This window comes from Lampris incognitus, chromosome 18, assembly GCF_029633865.1.
Source record: "Lampris incognitus isolate fLamInc1 chromosome 18, fLamInc1.hap2, whole genome shotgun sequence".
NCBI classification, from domain to species: Eukaryota; Metazoa; Chordata; class Actinopteri; order Lampriformes; family Lampridae; genus Lampris; species Lampris incognitus.
The window spans coordinates 23,083,707-23,100,411 of record NC_079228.1 but is presented as its reverse complement, the minus strand read 5'-3'; the positions used below and the strand labels follow the sequence as shown (position 1 = coordinate 23,100,411).

General features: G+C 44.4%; 2 protein-coding genes across 2 annotated transcripts in view; both read left to right on the top strand.

Annotated features, from left to right (window-relative positions):
• Positions 1-10,493, top strand: part of LOC130128375 (fibrocystin-L-like) — a 68,743-nt gene extending 58,250 nt beyond the window's left edge. Inside the window, exons 63-77 of the mRNA XM_056297995.1 lie at positions 72-162; positions 391-539; positions 1,553-1,675; positions 2,021-2,132; positions 2,745-2,861; positions 3,038-3,203; positions 4,065-4,297; positions 4,586-4,750; positions 5,706-5,863; positions 6,129-6,264; positions 7,797-8,141; positions 8,617-8,768; positions 9,185-9,331; positions 9,711-9,864; positions 10,189-10,493. Coding sequence (XP_056153970.1) covers positions 72-162; positions 391-539; positions 1,553-1,675; positions 2,021-2,132; positions 2,745-2,861; positions 3,038-3,203; positions 4,065-4,297; positions 4,586-4,750; positions 5,706-5,863; positions 6,129-6,264; positions 7,797-8,141; positions 8,617-8,768; positions 9,185-9,331; positions 9,711-9,864; positions 10,189-10,493 — 2,553 coding nt within the window. The remainder of the gene's footprint in view (positions 1-71; positions 163-390; positions 540-1,552; positions 1,676-2,020; positions 2,133-2,744; positions 2,862-3,037; positions 3,204-4,064; positions 4,298-4,585; positions 4,751-5,705; positions 5,864-6,128; positions 6,265-7,796; positions 8,142-8,616; positions 8,769-9,184; positions 9,332-9,710; positions 9,865-10,188) is intronic.
• Positions 10,494-11,619: 1,126 nt separating this feature from the next.
• On the top strand, positions 11,620-13,165 carry gdf6b (growth differentiation factor 6b). Its single transcript, XM_056298807.1, has 2 exons — positions 11,620-11,962; positions 12,273-13,165. The coding sequence occupies exons 1-2, from the start codon at positions 11,620-11,622 to the stop codon at positions 13,163-13,165; spliced, it is 1,236 nt and encodes a 411-aa protein (XP_056154782.1).
• Positions 13,166-16,705: the final 3,540 nt, after the last annotated feature.

Sequence of the window (16,705 nt, the reverse complement as noted above, 5' to 3'; positions counted from 1 at the left end):
TCACAACCGATTCCGCCGTTCCTCTTACTAAACCTGAGGCTTTTGCTTACTCTGCGTTTGTCTGATGTCAGGTCAATGAGGGAACCAACGTGGTATTGCAGGACAACGTTGTGGCAGGCTACGAAAGAATCGGGTACCGCATCGATGGTGAACCATGCCCAGGTAATCTAAGAGAGATTTTATTGATGAGTTTAATAAACCCAAGAAATGGAGGACGTTTTTGATCTGCCATGTGTTGCAATGTGCCCTGTATTTTCTGTGTTTGCCTTGCGAGCTGACTTGTTTTCCTCAAAGCGCTTGATGGTATCGTACCTTACTTATTACACTGGGTCTAGCCATTCACGAAAGGAGCACCTAAGAAGTTTTCTCACAAGGTTTATGCCGTTGCAGGTTTTTTGAATGAGAATGAGAAGTGGCATCACAACGAGGCCCATGGCGGTCTGTTTGGCGTGGTTTTGAACAAAGATGGCCTCCCTAGCTGCTCCCTTATCCAAGGCTTCACCGTCTGGAGGAGCTTTGATTACGGTATTTACTTCCAGGTATGAAAGCTGAGACGCTTCCATTAATCCCACCATACACACTACAGCAGACTGGTGTTGTCCTTTGTTCTCATCTCTGTCTACATCCTCTGGGACTCCCTCCCGGACTATCTCAGAACTGCTCCCCTTCCATCAAGGTTTTTAAAATGGGCCTTAAAACCCTTCTTTATCAGCAGGCCTTCTTTTAAACATTTTATAGTGGCCCGCCCTTGTTTTAATCCTCTTTTTACTTCATTTTATTCTACTCATGTTTTTTTTATACAGCGCCCCACCCTGGTTTTATTCCCCCTCTATCATCTTTTTACTTTTTATTTTATTATCTTATCTTATATATTATAATATTTATAATATATAATATATATATGATTATTATATATTATATTAATATATCTATGGTATTTAAAAATAATTGATATATTATTTTTTTTTATTTTTTTTACTATAGTCTTTTATCTGTGAAGTGCTTTGAGAGCTGCCTCTGCAGATGAGAAGTGCTATACAATCTCAATTTATTATTATTATATTATTATTATCCTTTGTTCCTCGTGTGTAACACTGTGTTGAACGTGTTTTGTTTAAGGTACTCGGTCAATTCATTTTGCAGCTAGCCCACATCAAGAGGCTCCAATGTAAAACAGTGATTTTCAACGTGGTGACACAAAAGATGACAGGGGAGGAATTAGTGGCAAAGGGAAAATATTCAAGAGGGGCTAAGATATCAAAACAAAATCTATAGTCTGTTGTAATCCAGTCATATGAGGATTCCTCTTATTTCTTTTCCAGCAGTACCACATCTATATCACACATGAACATGCAATAATATTCACCTACATTTACTAATCACTTCTCACCGTTGGCTGCTTATGATGCCTCTCACATGTCAGTAATCAAGGAGTTTAATCTTATTTGAATGATGTACTCATTGTAACCTGCCAACAAAAAGAATTAATTTAAAATTGTAGAAGTGTATTTATTGGTGAAAAAAAGGTTTGTCTCCCTCTTCTCCCTCACAGACTGTGATGAATGTGATTGTTGCCAATGTGACCCTGGTGGACAATGGGATGGGTATCATGCCTCTCATTTTTGCCCCTCCATCCCTCTCTCACCAGTACGCTGATAAGATGGCACGGATCGAGGTAAAAACTCTTTAACCATGTCACTCTGCCTTAGTTTTTTTTTTTTTTTTTTACATTACTGCTAAGTATGTCTCCTTCTCATTCCATTGTATGACAGGAAAAAATGTAATCCAAAATTCTGGTAAATTATTGTTGCATTTTGCAAAAATATAAATGATAATGTTCACAGATTTTACTATGTAAGCGAACCTGTAAAATACCTCATCCCTTTCATATGACTGAGTTGGGAGTTTTATTTTCAGGACTATGATTATGCGGGCTGTGATCCATTTTTCAACACTAATAAATGACGTTTGTCACATGGCAAAACTTTTCACATTTCATGTCACCGTCGACTTTTACCAGAATGCCCTGATTGTTGGCAGCAGCCCCAACTTCAACTGTACCGACAGCTTGTCCATCAGCGATTACAACATCAAGGAGAGCACTCGCCACCGCGCAGCAAGACCTCTAAATGGTATGACCTCTCTGATGCTTCACGCGTGTCTCAGGTCAGGATGGAGTGTACTGACCATAACTTTTATTGTAAAGCCCTCGGGGACTAAATTGTGATTTAGGGCTACATAGATAAATGTGACTTGAATTATTTTTATGAAAGAAATTAATCATCCTGCAAAACCACCATCTATTCTTTTTTCTCCCCAATTGTACTTGGCCAATTACCCCACTCTTGCGAGCCGTCCCGGTCGCTGCTCCACCCCCTCGGCCGATCCGGGGAGGGCTGCTGACTACCACATGCCTCCTCCGATACATGTGGAGTCGCCAGCCGCTTCTTTTCACCTGACAGTGAGGAGTTTCACCAGGGGGATGTAGCACATGGGAGGATCACGCTATTTCCCCCAGTTCCCCCTCTCCTCTGGTCAGTCAGTGCGCCTGTTCAGGGGAGAGGGGGAATGGGGGGAATAGCATGATCACGGTAGGGACGCCTGACCAAGCCAGGGGTAACACAGGGATTCGAACCAGCAATCCCTGTGTTGGTAGGCAACGGAATAGACCACCACACCAGCCAGACACCCCAAAACCACCTATTCTTATCGCTGTCTGACTTTTGTTTCTTCTGTTTACACAGACGGCAGGTCAGGAATCAGCTGGCCGACCTTTGGCTCTGGGCACAACAACGCCCCCATTAAAAACTATGATTTGAACAACAACTACAACGCCATCAAGGGGCTAATGAGAGTCATCGGTGAGTTGCCTCTCTGTGTTACTATGAGAGGAGAAAGAGAGGAAGAATTTTTTATTTTTTTTGTTCCTTCGCCATATTATCTCCATCACCTCAGATGTGCAATGAATCAAGACACCACATCTCTCTGACCTCCTCTCTTCTCTGTGTAATGGTGCATTGTGTTTGCCAACATATAGACACAACATTTGTCGGCTTCAGGAACGTCTGCTCCAGCCAGACCAATGTGATGTTCATCACCAACCCGTCCAACGAAGACCTGCAACACCCAATACATGTTCAGGGTCTCACATTGATCGACAGCACTGAGGGAGCCAAGGTCTTCGTCCACAGGCCGGATCTAGGGTAGGTTTTTAGAAGTAAACAACGATCCTGGGAAACACCCATTTCACACCTCCAGGTCTCACAAAAACACCTTTCATACTGCCACACCCCCAGTATGTTAGTCCTGCAATGCTGTCAACTATAGAAATCCTGATTTTTTTTTTCTGTTATCTTTGTCTTTCTCAAACAAGGAGTTTAATTTTGCAGTGTTGGCATGATTTACGGTGGCACGGTGGCACAGTGGGTAGCACGGTCGCCTCACAGCAAGAAGGTCCTGGGTTCGATCCCCGGGGTTGTCCAATCCTGGGGGTCGTCCCAGATCATCCTCTGTGTGGAGTTTGCATGTTTTTTCTAGTTGTGTGTGTGTGCGCGTGCTAAAATGTGCTAAAAAAAATTTGATGGTGAAATGTTGATTTTTATTATGCATAATATTTAGTATTAAATCACTGCAATGCATTGATAAAGTTTTCTTGAGTTTAAGCGTGATTGTAAACTTAAAGTCACAATCTGTAATGGTGTGCACTGCCTCGGCTAATACGCTGAGTACTGCGACAACATGAGCGCCCTGCTGACAACAAGAAACATGACATATCTCTCCATCGGGTTTATATTGTGTACTTGTTTGAAGAATGGAGACAACTTGAAAAGCCAAAAGGGATTTTAAGCGATTCGGCGTTTACGGGTTTTCTCACTCACGAGTAATAAAATGAACAACGTTCACGACGTGTGACCAAAACGACGGCAGAAGTGGGGCGGACGGGTGCCGTGGGCATTCATTGCAGATTGTACCTTTAACGTCCAAAGTCAGTGTAGATTAAAATCCACTAATGCTGTGTGCTAATGCTTGTAACGTTTTTTCTTCATTGGTTTTACGTACCTCAGTAAGGTGAACCCAGCTGACTGTGTGGACATGGACTGCGATGCCAAGAAGAAGAGCTTGATCAAAGACCTGGATGGGTCCCTCTTGGGTGCAGTGGGGGCTGTTGTGCCGCAGTCGGAGTATGAATGGGGAGGGGACCCCAGGAGGGGACTGGGCGACTACCGTATACCCAAAGTCATGCTAACATACCTCAATGGCAGCCGCATCCCTGTGGATAAGATTGCGCCACACAAAGGTGTGTCACACAACAGGTCATGTGTATGGTGCTGCTCGTTGGTGTCAAATGTGCTGGTTGAGTTTCAGCTAGTATAATCAAGAGTTGTTAAGGCTATGTGAGCAAATGTAGTGCTCATAAAACGACACAGACATTTATGGATGTTGGTTATTGTGAACTGTTTCTCTGTGGGGTGGGTGTTCTTGTACCTCCCTCGTATGTACTGGTTCTGTCGCTTCAGTTCAAAATCCCTTGATAATGGCTCTGTCGCCCCAGCGCTGATTCCCTTATGAATTTATTCATCTTTAGGTGTGATCAGGGACAACTGCACATACATGCCCCACTGGCAGAGCTACAAATGCTTTGGACTAAACTACAGGATGCTGGCGATTGAGAGTCTGGACTCTGACACCGAAACCCGGCGTCTCTCCCCTGTGGCTGTGCTCGGAGAAGGATACGTGGATCTCATTAACGGTAGGAGGAGTCTGTCATTAGGGAATGTTGTTTGAGTATTTGTATTCTTTGGCTGTAGATTAATAACTTTCCCGATAGATTTATTTAACTCTTGTCCCAATACATATTCACACATGACCACGTGCGTGCTAACGGAGCGTTAAATGGAACCAGTCGTTATCGGCTATTGTGAAAGTACAATTTCAGTTGACTGTAATCCACTATTTGTTACTGTAATCCACTATTTGTTACTGTAATCCACTATTTGTAATGTTACACTTCCTTCAGAAGTGTAACATAACAACCCAGAGGAGGGATGGACAGACTATTTCCATACTCATTCGATATGCTGAATGCATAGTAATTAAAGAAGCTCCAAAATTGCAGTGCTTTTTGGTTCAGTCATTCTATGCCCCCCCCCCCCCGTTTTACTCCCCTATTATACCCAGCCAATTACCCCACTCTTCTGAGCCATCCCAGTCGCTGCTCCACCCGCTCTGTCGATCCGGGGAGGGCTGCAGACTACCACATGCTTCCTCCGATACATGTGGAGTCGCCAGTTTCGCCAGGGGGACGTAGCACATGGGAGGACCACACTAATCCCCCAGTACCCCCTCCCCCCAAACAGGTGCCCCGACCAAGGACACATACCTATATCCGGCTTCCCACCCACAGACATGGCCAATTGTGTCTGTACGGAGGAGGTAACACAGGGATTCAAACCAGCGATCCCCATGTTGGTAGGCAATGGAATAGACCGCCACGCCACCCGGACTTGGTTCGGTTATTCTCCATGTATTTTAAGCAGAATCATAGCTAACCCGCAGTCTCGTGGGTTCAAAACAGGCACATGACCTGCTTTGCACATCCCTTCTGTCTCTACTCTCTCTTTATTTTCTCTCCTCTGATAAAACCAAAACTTCCTCAAAAACGACTTTAAATGGATTTTCTTTCTTTCTTTCTCGTCTGTGTGCAGGCCCTCAGGACCACGGTTGGTGCTCTGGCTATACGTGTCAAAAGAGAGTGTCTTTGTTTCACAGCATCGTGGCGACTGGACGTGCCTTCGATGTTTATTTCAGCAGCACCACCCCTCAGAAACTACGCCTCATGATGCTCAACGCTGACCCCTCTGAGGTCAGTGACCTCCCACAGTGCATTGTGTTGTCCAGAGATTTGCCAATGATTTTTTTTTTAATGCCTGCTTCCAAATGAAAAAATTCGGGGGGGTAAAAAAAAAAGTTCAAGAACTCAGAAAAGCTGCTGTATTTTGAGATGGGCAACCACGCATTTTTCAATTTATCATGGGTAGTGAATCTTTTGAATGGGTTTTTTGGGCTTTTAGTAATGTTTCACCAAATTTCATGTGGAACTGAATGAGTTTCTGTCCTCATTCATACAGAGTGTGTTGGTCTCGGTCTTCTACTCCAACCCACAACGGCTGGATGTGTATGTCGACAACAGTTTGGTCGCCCCAACTAATGCCAAATGGAACAATGATGAGAGCGACTACACCTTGAAAGAGCCAGTCTTCCCAGGTATGACAAGTTCTCTGAGTTTCCTACACACGGATAATATAATACATCCAAGCAGGTCATAAAAGGGTGTGAGCTATATACCCCAGGCTGTCAGTGAGCTTACCCTTTTTTTGGGGGGGGGGGGTTCCCCCCCTTTCCCCCAATTGTATCTGGCCAATTACTGCACTCTTCTGAGCCGTTCCGGTCACTGCTCCACCCCCTCTGCCGATCCGGGGAGGGCTGCAGACTACCACGTCTCCTCTGATACATGCAGAGTTGCCAGCCACTTCTTTTCAACTGAAGGTGAAGAGTTTCGCCAGGGAGACGTAATGCATGGGAGGATCACGCTATTCCCCCCAGTTCCCCCTCCCCCCCGAACAGGTGCCCCAACCAACCAGAGGAGGCGCTAGTGCAGCAACCAGGACACACACCCGCAGACACGGCCAATTGTGTCTGTAGGGACGCCCGACCAAGCCGGAGGTAACACAGGGATTCGATCCGGCAATCGCCGTCTTGGTAGGCAACAGAATAGGCACTACCTACGTTACCCAGACGACCAGGAGCTCACCCTTTGCATCAGATGTTGGGGATACTTGCTCTCTATATCAGCAGATCTGTGCCTCGGAGACAAATATCAAAACAAACATCACTTTTGATACAACATGGCCAAATAGAAAAGAGAACCATAACTTATCGGCAAATGAGAAACAGATAGGTCACAAACAAAGGCCACACAGCAGTAAGATAGATTCTTCTCTTTTTGTCAGTTTCTTTCTGTGCCACCATGTTTGGGTGGTGATGGTACAAATAGCACAGCTGGATCTCCACAGTGACTGAGTGATGAATTACTGCCATTAAACTCAGTTCAGGAATGGATGTAATACATACAGCAATGTATCGTCATAGGAAACAATATAGAAAAGCACATACCAAAGTTTCAGCTAAATAATTTGATAGTTAATAGCTGCACTCGAGGAGGAAACACCAAGGGCGGTCTGACAGGACGCGGAAGCGGGGCAGGCTAAGCTAACTGTTAGCCCATGCAGACCGGCAGTTCTGACAGTCATCCTGGAGTTCGCTCTCTTGGACAGTGATTTTTTTTTTTGTGTGGATATGTTGGATATATGCGTTTTGTAGTTTTTGTGTTTTTGTTTTTGTTTTTTGTTTTTTTGTAGTTTGGATATATGTGTTCTTGTAGTTGTGTTTTTGTATTTGTGTTAAACTGCTGTGGGCTGGGGAAAAGGATATTTCATTTCATTTCATGTGCGCAGGAGCATAGAATGAAATGACAAATAAATGTTCCTGATTCCTGAATATTTTAGAGACAACCCCCCCCCCACACTGAATATTTCCCAAATCATGTTTTCAATGGAGCTCTCATCTCTCCAAGTTAAAAGACTCAAAGGTCACAGCTCTCCAAAAATAGGTGTTATGCTCCTTTGTTACTGACTGTTTGTGTACGATGGAGAAGGTCAAGGTAAAAGATAGGAACAAAGCCAGAAATTATTATTATTTTTCCATTTTTTCCGACTATCTGTCTTCTGTCGCCCCAGACCAATACGTTCCCCAGATGAATTCCACTTCTGGAACAAACTATTTTGACCAGGACTACAAAATGCTGAAGGTCCTGGTGAGAGGCTCCAAACCAGTGGAAATCCGCACCTCCCCGGTTCTCTTCCTCGCCTTCCAGCTTCCCGCCATGACAGAGGAGGAGTTCTTTGGAGACAACCTGGTCCAGAACCTGGCTCTATTCCTCAAGGTGCCCCCAAATATGATCCGAATCACAAAGATTGTCCGGGAGGATGGAGGGTCGCGGCGCAGGAGGAGGTCCACCGGCTTGATGGTGGAGGTGGAGATCAAGAAGCCTCCCATCCAGCAGACCACCAACTCCACCAGTGGTTAGTAGTGACATGACCAGAGATACTATACTGCTGAACAGAAGCATTTTATTGCTGAGCGAGGACCATACTCTAACAGAATTAGAAACGAATTCCTTGTGTGTGTTTCAACCTACTGGTACTATTTTGCTCCAATTGACAACTTATCTGATTGCTTCAGAACTGTCCTTATGTGATTAAACTCCATTCATCTACTGAGTAGAATATTCAGTCAAATCTAAACAGTTATTTGCAAACCTGGTTTGACCCAGATCTACAATGAACTGATTTGGTCTTCACATAATACAGTTCATGGGGTCTAGTCAGTGATCTTATAGTCAAAAGCTTGAGAAATTATGATCACTGACCAAACATATGTCCTTCATGCTGTAGTTGCCACTGCTGATACAAATAGAAAATTATGAACAGAATAGAAAAGTTTGCATGACAATTCACAAAGGTTTTTATCATATCACACTTTTCTGTGTCTTTTCAGATGAGGAGGACTTTGCCGTGCTGAAGAACATCGCTAATGACCTCGGTCAGGCGGCCGTGTCCGGCAACCTGAGTCAGTCAATAGGCTTCAATGTCTCTTCTATGGGCGTCATCCCACCTCCTCCTCCAACTACTGACCCTGCGTGGAGAGAGGTGAGGCTCCTCTGAGGATTGGTTCACACAGAAACCTGTTTTGAGTCTATTACAAAGGCAGCTAAGAGCAATTATAAATGTACGGTTCAGAATTAGAATCAGTTTGATTGCCAAGTACAGATAAAGTGTGTAGGACTTTGTGGTGTTAGCATCACTGTAGAGTTATACAAGTTGACAACTCGTTGAGTTTTACGGTACATACTAGTGCACAATATGAAAGGAAAACAAGACCTCACTCTACAGTTATATCTTTGTTTCTGCCACTGTCATTTTCTTGCGTAACCTTGCTTTTTGTGTCCTCTATATTTCCTAATTTTGAAGCAGTTTGTCGATGAACTTTGGTTTTAGAAACTTGGTTATTCATAGTTTAGTGTCAATGCTGAAGATATACTCTAATTTTTCTTTTTGTACATCAGGTTGCCACCGTAGAGGTGTCAAGGGAGGAACCTGAAGTCAGTTTTGTCTCCAGTGTGTCTAATCTGGTGGTGATGGTGGAGCCCATAGCAGGGGAGTATGTGGGTCCTCTGTACCAGCAGCCCAGTCTCATGGCTGTCGATCAAGAGGTAAAGACTGCATTGCCCCTATCAGTAGACGAATGACATTCGTATTAACAATGAATCAATCACACATGCTCCATATTAATGTTATGGATTCAGGAACGGTAGACTTTGAATCGGATGTGATTCTGTGTTATTAAACTAGCTGGGGAATGTGGATGCGGAGGTAGTTGTGACAGTACAGCATAAAGGGTGAGAGAAGGGAGGCAGGGTCAGAACATCTCCTGTTATAGGTGTTAAATCAGCAAAACATAATTAAGAGATAAAGATGAAAATAGCAGATTTATAAGATTATCACTAGTGGGGTTTTCAATAGCACAGACAAATGCACTGTTGACGGCACCCGAATATTGAACAAGCACTAACTTGGGTCTTCATTTTTTAGGGTAACTGTGTATCTGTGGGCATCACATCCCTCACAGCAACAGCCAACCTAAAAGACTCCAATGGTAACGCTGTGGCCGGACTTGCAGGAAATACCACTATTCTCTTCAGCAGCTGCTGGGCCAATTACACTGGCCTGGCCATCCTCAGTAGTGGTGCGTATGCCTAATAATGAAATTAGAAGTGCACTCAGTTCCACATAAACAGGGAATGACCAGCTTTTTTCTTCATTCCTATCGAACAAGGCTTTGCCAGCTCTGAGGAGAACTTCTTCCCATTCATGGAAACTGTAATTCCAATATCATCTTAATTATGAATTACTTCGTTGTCCTTATAAAGCTTTTTATCTGAAGAAAGATGAGTTTTTAACACCCAGAAAGGTGAAATCACAGCAAAGAAGTCAAATAAGCAACTCACCTACTTATCTAATATCGGTTGATTTTCTACTGTGAAACAAATGCTCTGTATCTGCCCGGCAGGTGAGAATCTGACTATGACCTTCACTCTGAATGAATGGGAGGCTCAATCACGCACCTTCAGCGTCAAGGCCACGACGACCACCCAGATCCCTGCTACCGGCAACAGCACCACATCCACATCCACATCCATATCGACATCGACATCCACTGCCTCCATCACCAGTCTTCCTGGGACCACTACCCTAACGATAGAAACCACCACAGATTCAAACAGCCTCTTCGACTGCGGTGCAAGCCTCAGCTCTGGCACCCTCTTCCTGGTTAGCATCATCTATGCACTGACTCTCCTATTTAGAGGGCTGTAAAAGACGCTAGCGTCATGTCATATGTGTGACTATGGGAGAATATGAACATGGATAAGAAATTAAGAATGTTACATTCTATGCCAATTATTTTTCATCTTTCTTTCTAAATTATTTTTTTATTCTTTTTGGGGTTTACTATGTTTTACAATATACTATAAATGCAAATCACATTATTAAAGATCGGGTGTAATATATTGATATAATGACTCCTGCCATGCTATATATATATATATATATATATATATACACACACACATACGTAGACTACCTCTCTTTGCTTAACAGGTGAAACAGCGTCTCACTTGTAAATCTGTCACTATGGGGAAACGCAATTTTTTAAAAACCTACACAGAAACTATCCAGAGTTTTGATGCTTTTTTTTTCAAACTGTTTGTTCTTTCTAATAAATTTCTAATTATGCCAATCCTTCCCTCGGTCTCTCTTTGATCATATTACAAATGGTGACTTGTTGAGACATGAAGTGAGGCAGCAGACTCTGTCCATGGTGCTGAAAGGCAGAGGCGGCGGTTCAGACGTTGACGTATATGGTTTTCTAAACGGGCGCGCCCCTATTTGTCCACTAGAGGGCGCAGGACTCCACGCACTTGAGTCCGCTATGACACGCGGTGGTACGATGCCAAAAACCCATTTCAGTGCAAAAACAGTATGTAGGATACGGTCAGAAGAAAAAAAAACCCTGTGTCTCATTTGGGTTTTACATAGATTTTTTTTTTTATAAGGACGCAAAAAAATCCAGAAAGAGTCCAAGCACAGAGGCAACTCTGAGCGCAGTCAAACTCCGGACACCTGTCCTCATATAAAGAAGGGTGATGAGTGAACAATTAGTTTTACGGCCTCAAATTGGACCCACCGTTAAGCTAACACGAACATTACAAGGTGGGCGTGTTTTTTTCTTTTTGGCCCCTTTAACTTTGGACTGCCTGTTCAGTGCAGTGTTCCCTTTGCTGCAAAGTGGATGTGGAGTCCAGCCTCGGCTGAGCCTGTGGTCCCCTGACCACAAATCCGGCATCACTTCTTAAAGGATAAAGCCTTTTTGTTTTGTTTTGTTTTGCTTTTTGCTTTTTGTTTGTTTTTTTTCCCCCTTCGGGGGGAGCCAGACTACAGCATGGATCTCCATCACATCGCTGCCTTCTTCGTAGTGCTTGTGTTTGTACTGAAAATGCCCTGTTTTCAGACGCTTGCTGTTTTTCCGCCCGCCTCCAAGAGCAGCAAGGTAACCAAACTGTTCGATGGTCAAGAAGCGTCCAGGTATTTCAAAGAGTTTTACATGCCGCCCTCCGCTGAGAGACACGGCAAAGCAAGTCCTAAAGATTTAGTAGAGCCTCACGACTACATGCTGTCTATTTATAAGACCTTCTCTACGGCAGAGAAATTAGGACTCAACGCAAGTTTCTATCGCTCATCAAAGGCTGCAAACACTATCGCCAGTTTTGTGGACAATGGACAAGGTACGTATTAATACTTTAGTATCACTTTAGTACGATGTAATATACCTCTATGGAGGTGTGCACGTGTGTGTGCGCGCGCGTGCGCGCGTGTTAATGAGCGCACATGTTACTGAGCCCGACGATCTGTCAGTTTATCATTATCATTACTGGTGCATAGGCCTACCTCTCCGTGATTTTCACATTTAGCCTCAAGGATGATGTCAATACAAGTGAACGCAAATGGAATTTTGGACAAATTCTGCATTTCTATGGCGAAGAAATCATCCCCCTGAGAATCCGTCTGACCCCATTGATTTAATGCCTTCCACAGATGACCTCCCACTCTCTCCTTTGAGAAGACAGCAGTATCTGTTTGACGTCTCAACCCTCTCAGACAGAGCCGAGGTGCTGGGGGCTGAGCTCAGGATATACACCAAAGTGTCTGGGAATTTGAGAATATCAGAAACAGAGCCCATCGACATCCAGCTTCTCTCCTGCCACGATCAGCAGCTGCTCGACTCGAAAACACTGGATCTCCAGGATTCCCACAGGCCCAAATGGGAGGTGTTGGATGTGTGGGAAATATTCAGAGACCGGCAGCATCTGACCCAGGGGTCTCGGTTTTGCCTGGAGCTCAGAGCCACGCTGGACAACCCCGAGAGGGAGCTGGACCTGCACCTCCTGGGCCTGCACAGGCACGGGAGGCCTCAACAGAAGAAGGCCATCTTGGTGGTGTTCACTAGGTCCAAAAAAAGGCAGACCCTCTTCAGTGAGAGGAGAGAGGGCATGGCATTGCTGGGCCTGGAAAGGAGGTCTAAAGAAAGGGGGGGGCGCACCAAAGCCAGCAGGAGACGGAGGACGACGGCGTTGAAGAACCGCCACGGGAAGCGGCACGGCAGGAAGTCCAAGACGAGGTGCAGCAAGAAACCGCTGCACGTCAATTTCAGAGAGCTGGGCTGGGACGACTGGATCATCGCCCCTCTGGATTATGAGGCATACCACTGTGAGGGTGTATGCGACTTCCCCCTGCGGTCCCACCTGGAGCCCACCAACCACGCCATCATCCAGACACTGATGAACTCCATGAACCCCAGTAACATGCCCCCGAGCTGCTGCGCCCCGACCAAACTCAGCCCCATCAGCATCCTCTACATCGACTCAGGAAACAATGTGGTCTATAAACAGTATGAGGACATGGTGGTGGAGTCTTGCGGTTGTAGGTAGTAGCGGAAATGGCGCAAATGCCAGTAGTAAAGGTTTACTTGGATCCCCTCCTCAATAAACAACCTCAAACATCTGGAGGGGAAGGCCTTACTTCAAGAGATCCTTATCCTGTAAATTTCATCCAGTGAAACGAGGATAAAACTGTTTATGGATGTGATGTAAACAGTAACTATTGACCAGGGCCATATTTGTTACCTCAATTGCCTTATTTATCTTCTCTTTTTTTTTCTTATTTGCGAGGAACTTCTCAAGCGGGAATTGTTTCGCAGCAGCTCCTGGTTTTATGGTGTCTATCAGATTGATGAAAGGCCGAGATGACTGGAGGTGAACGGTACATGTTGTAAGCTAGGCAGCTAATCTCAACTCTTTATTTTATGTTGTGAGTAATATCAGTTCACCAACAAAGGGCTGAAAGCAGACGTTTTGTTTAGGGCTATAAACAAAATTAGATAAATGTGACATCTACAAATGATTAGTCGCACAAATAATGTGTTGGCGTGTGGCTTTTTGCAGACTGAAACGATTATAATTACAGAATGGATCAACTATGTTCAACCGATAATGACAGATGGTCTTTGGGTAATGATTATTTTCGAGATGTATTTGATACTCGAGACCGAAATGTCTCATTTGGGCTACCAAGTTTGAAGAGCGCTCGAGGGGGCCTGTATCTCACCAACGAGGCTATTTGCTGTCATGTTGTACATACAGGTGTTAGCATAGTTAGGATCGGATGTGACAAAGCAAGTGTCTCTCTTGTTATGCACTGATGTTCAAAACGACCATATGTAAATATTTGCTGAGGAACATGTAATTTATGGTCTACAGCGACTACACTCTGTTTTTAGTTTCATTTCGTCACAAGTTCAGGATTGCCTGCGTTGGACATCTGGGTATCGAGTTTCAAATGTACAAATATGGGAAACGTTTCGGAGGGAAAATGTGCCAACTACACACACTCACACAAGTCACAGGTTGTAAAATATCAATGTGTTTATATCAGAACTAGGACATTTTTGCTCGCCAAAGAAAAACACAGCTGCCCCTTGTGTAAATTATAGGCTGTAATGCTGTTTCAATACATCACTAAACCGTTTAGCCTTTTGTTTTGTCTGTTTGTATTTTACTCTATGTCACTCAAATTCAAAGGTAATATATTACACACACTGACTGTCGAGAACCAGAGCTTTGGCGAAGTCATAAACACAATTTTATGAGAGATCAACTTTCCAACTAGTCGTACCTTCTTTCAGGTGAACGCACAACTGTAAACTGAACGAAGGTGTTTTCATGTAGGTAAGCTGTGAGATATTCAGTGTGATAAATCAAATAAACCTGTTAACGTTTTCTGGCGATTGTTGGATTCATTTGCGTTTGTGTCACATTTTATGTTTTTTATGTGTTATGTGTGTGTGTGTTTTTTGTTGTATTTTTTTTTTGTAAATGGTGTTCAGCATATACTAAATTGTATAAATTAAGTACAAATCGTGCTGCTTTCTGGTTGATGTTGTGTCGTCATGAGTTGAACTTCGCTTTTTCTCAATGAAACCTGGTCATTTGGCTGTGTCAGCGGTCTCACCTGTCCTCTCCATCCAGCTGTTGCTCTCGACCATCTTTGACAGATATCGGATAGACAACATGGCCACCAGCTGCTGTTCACAGCCAAACTCATTCATATTGATCTTAATGTACATGTTGGGGGTCATTGTGAATGAGTGGACGGGAACTTGATGCTTAGACTTGTGGAGTTTTTCTGATCCTCTCTGGCATAAAGGGGATGAGTGAGTTGAGTAGTAGTTTGGGGGGTGAAAGTGGGGTCAGCAGACAACCAGATAGACCCCCATATTCCATGGGTGGGCTGGTTGTGTGTGTGTGTGTGTGTGTGTGTATCTGCCTGTAAAGGGGGGGGGGCAAGGGTAGCCTCAAATTGGTGGGCAGATGCAATGACTGACCCCTCATCTAGAGCCACATTTGGTCCCCAGCCCCATAGACAATGGCCGCAAAGGATCTCCACATCAGACCAAGCATGCCTTTTCCTCAAAGGGTCAAAGGTCAAGTGGCCCATTGTCTCTGTGGGCAGTGGACATTCTACAACGTACACAAGGCCTCAGAAAAGGGGGGCTATCAAGAGAGGAGGGGAGGGGGACAGGGAAAGGAATGTGTATGATGCTCCTAGTCACACTCGACCCCATACAACAAGGTAGGATATAGTAAAGAGGAGGCCGTTTTCAGCAGCTGCTCAGACAACAAAAGGCTGGTATGTACCGTCTCTATAGGGGCATCTGGAGTACCCCCCCCCCTCCCCAGTTAACCCTGGCAGATTCGCCGTGAGATGAGGGAATATGTCTGGCACAGCAAAATGTGTTGGTTGTGTGATATTGCATGGCCTTCGTCTATTTTTTCCCCCGAGGATGCTGAGAGAAGAAAACGGAAACCATGCTAATCACTTCTTCTCGTGCTTTCTGTAAGAGGTTTGTCCTTTGGTCTCGGTTTGATGTAACATTGAACGCCCTCTTTTTTTCTTTTTTCTTTTGAGTTCACTGTAGGGCTGAGCGATAACAAAAAAAATCGCCACTGCAATACTTTTATTGTTTTTGTGACATGAATTGAAATATTAAAGGGTAAAGAGCGGTTACATGATATCACCTTATGTATGCAGCTTTTAACGTTCAAGGCTCCGTTTGCAAAGAATTTGCCATTCTAGCAATGATGAAGGTGATTTTAGGGGAGGAAGTAAGACATGTTGTCCAGGAAGACATATTATATTATTTGGCATGTGCACTAGAATATCCTTCATCGAGAGCAAAGCAATAAGGGGCCAACTTTGCTAGATTTGGTTTTCTATCAAGCAATGAGTTTTAGCCTAGCATGGCTGATCCTGCATCCTTTGCAATATCCCTCACTGTTCCGACTGTGAAACGATATTGTTCGGTCCAACTGCAGCGCCCCCCAAAATATAAAACAGTGGGCGAAAAGCAGAAACTCAGAAGGTGAGGAGAAAAACTAAAGTCTCCTTTCAATATGCATCTGCACGTTTTGCTGAACTGTGGCTATATCCGCTTTGTGTGGCGCATATCTAACACACAATAAGTAGACTCCGGAGAAGTGTTGACGCAGCACATTTCCAACGCGTGTCTGTCTCCCTTGTTGGCTTTCAGTCGTCTTGACCTCTCTGTTTGCTCTGGTAAACCATATCCTCGTGAAACGTGTTGGGGGGGGGGGGGTATGCTTTGCACTTCCTGTGGGAAAAGTCAAGAGTTGCAGCTTTAAAGTCGTATGTGGCTACTCGGCTACCCTGCTTCACTCACTTCTCTCCTGCTCCATTCACTTCGGCTATTACTTGGATGCATTCAGCTTAAAATATTTACGCAGTGCGTCCAATGACATCTGGCATTTAAAGCATAGCAGCCATTCTTCGGCCTCGCACAACTACTAAAGATTTCACATCTACGCACACCGTAGAGATGGGGGTGATCTCCGCGGAGTCGTTAGAGAGGCAAGGAGAAACACCAGACACAAATCTCCATACCTCAGCTGTAG

Excerpts from the sequence above, each read along its gene's own strand:
- gdf6b (XM_056298807.1), top strand. The coding sequence starts at position 11,620 with ATGGATCTCCATCACATCGCTGCCTTCTTCGTAGTGCTTGTGTTTGTA. Across the intron at positions 11,963-12,272 it reads TTTTGTGGACAATGGACAAG|ATGACCTCCCACTCTCTCCT; the intron begins GTACGTATTAAT and ends TGCCTTCCACAG.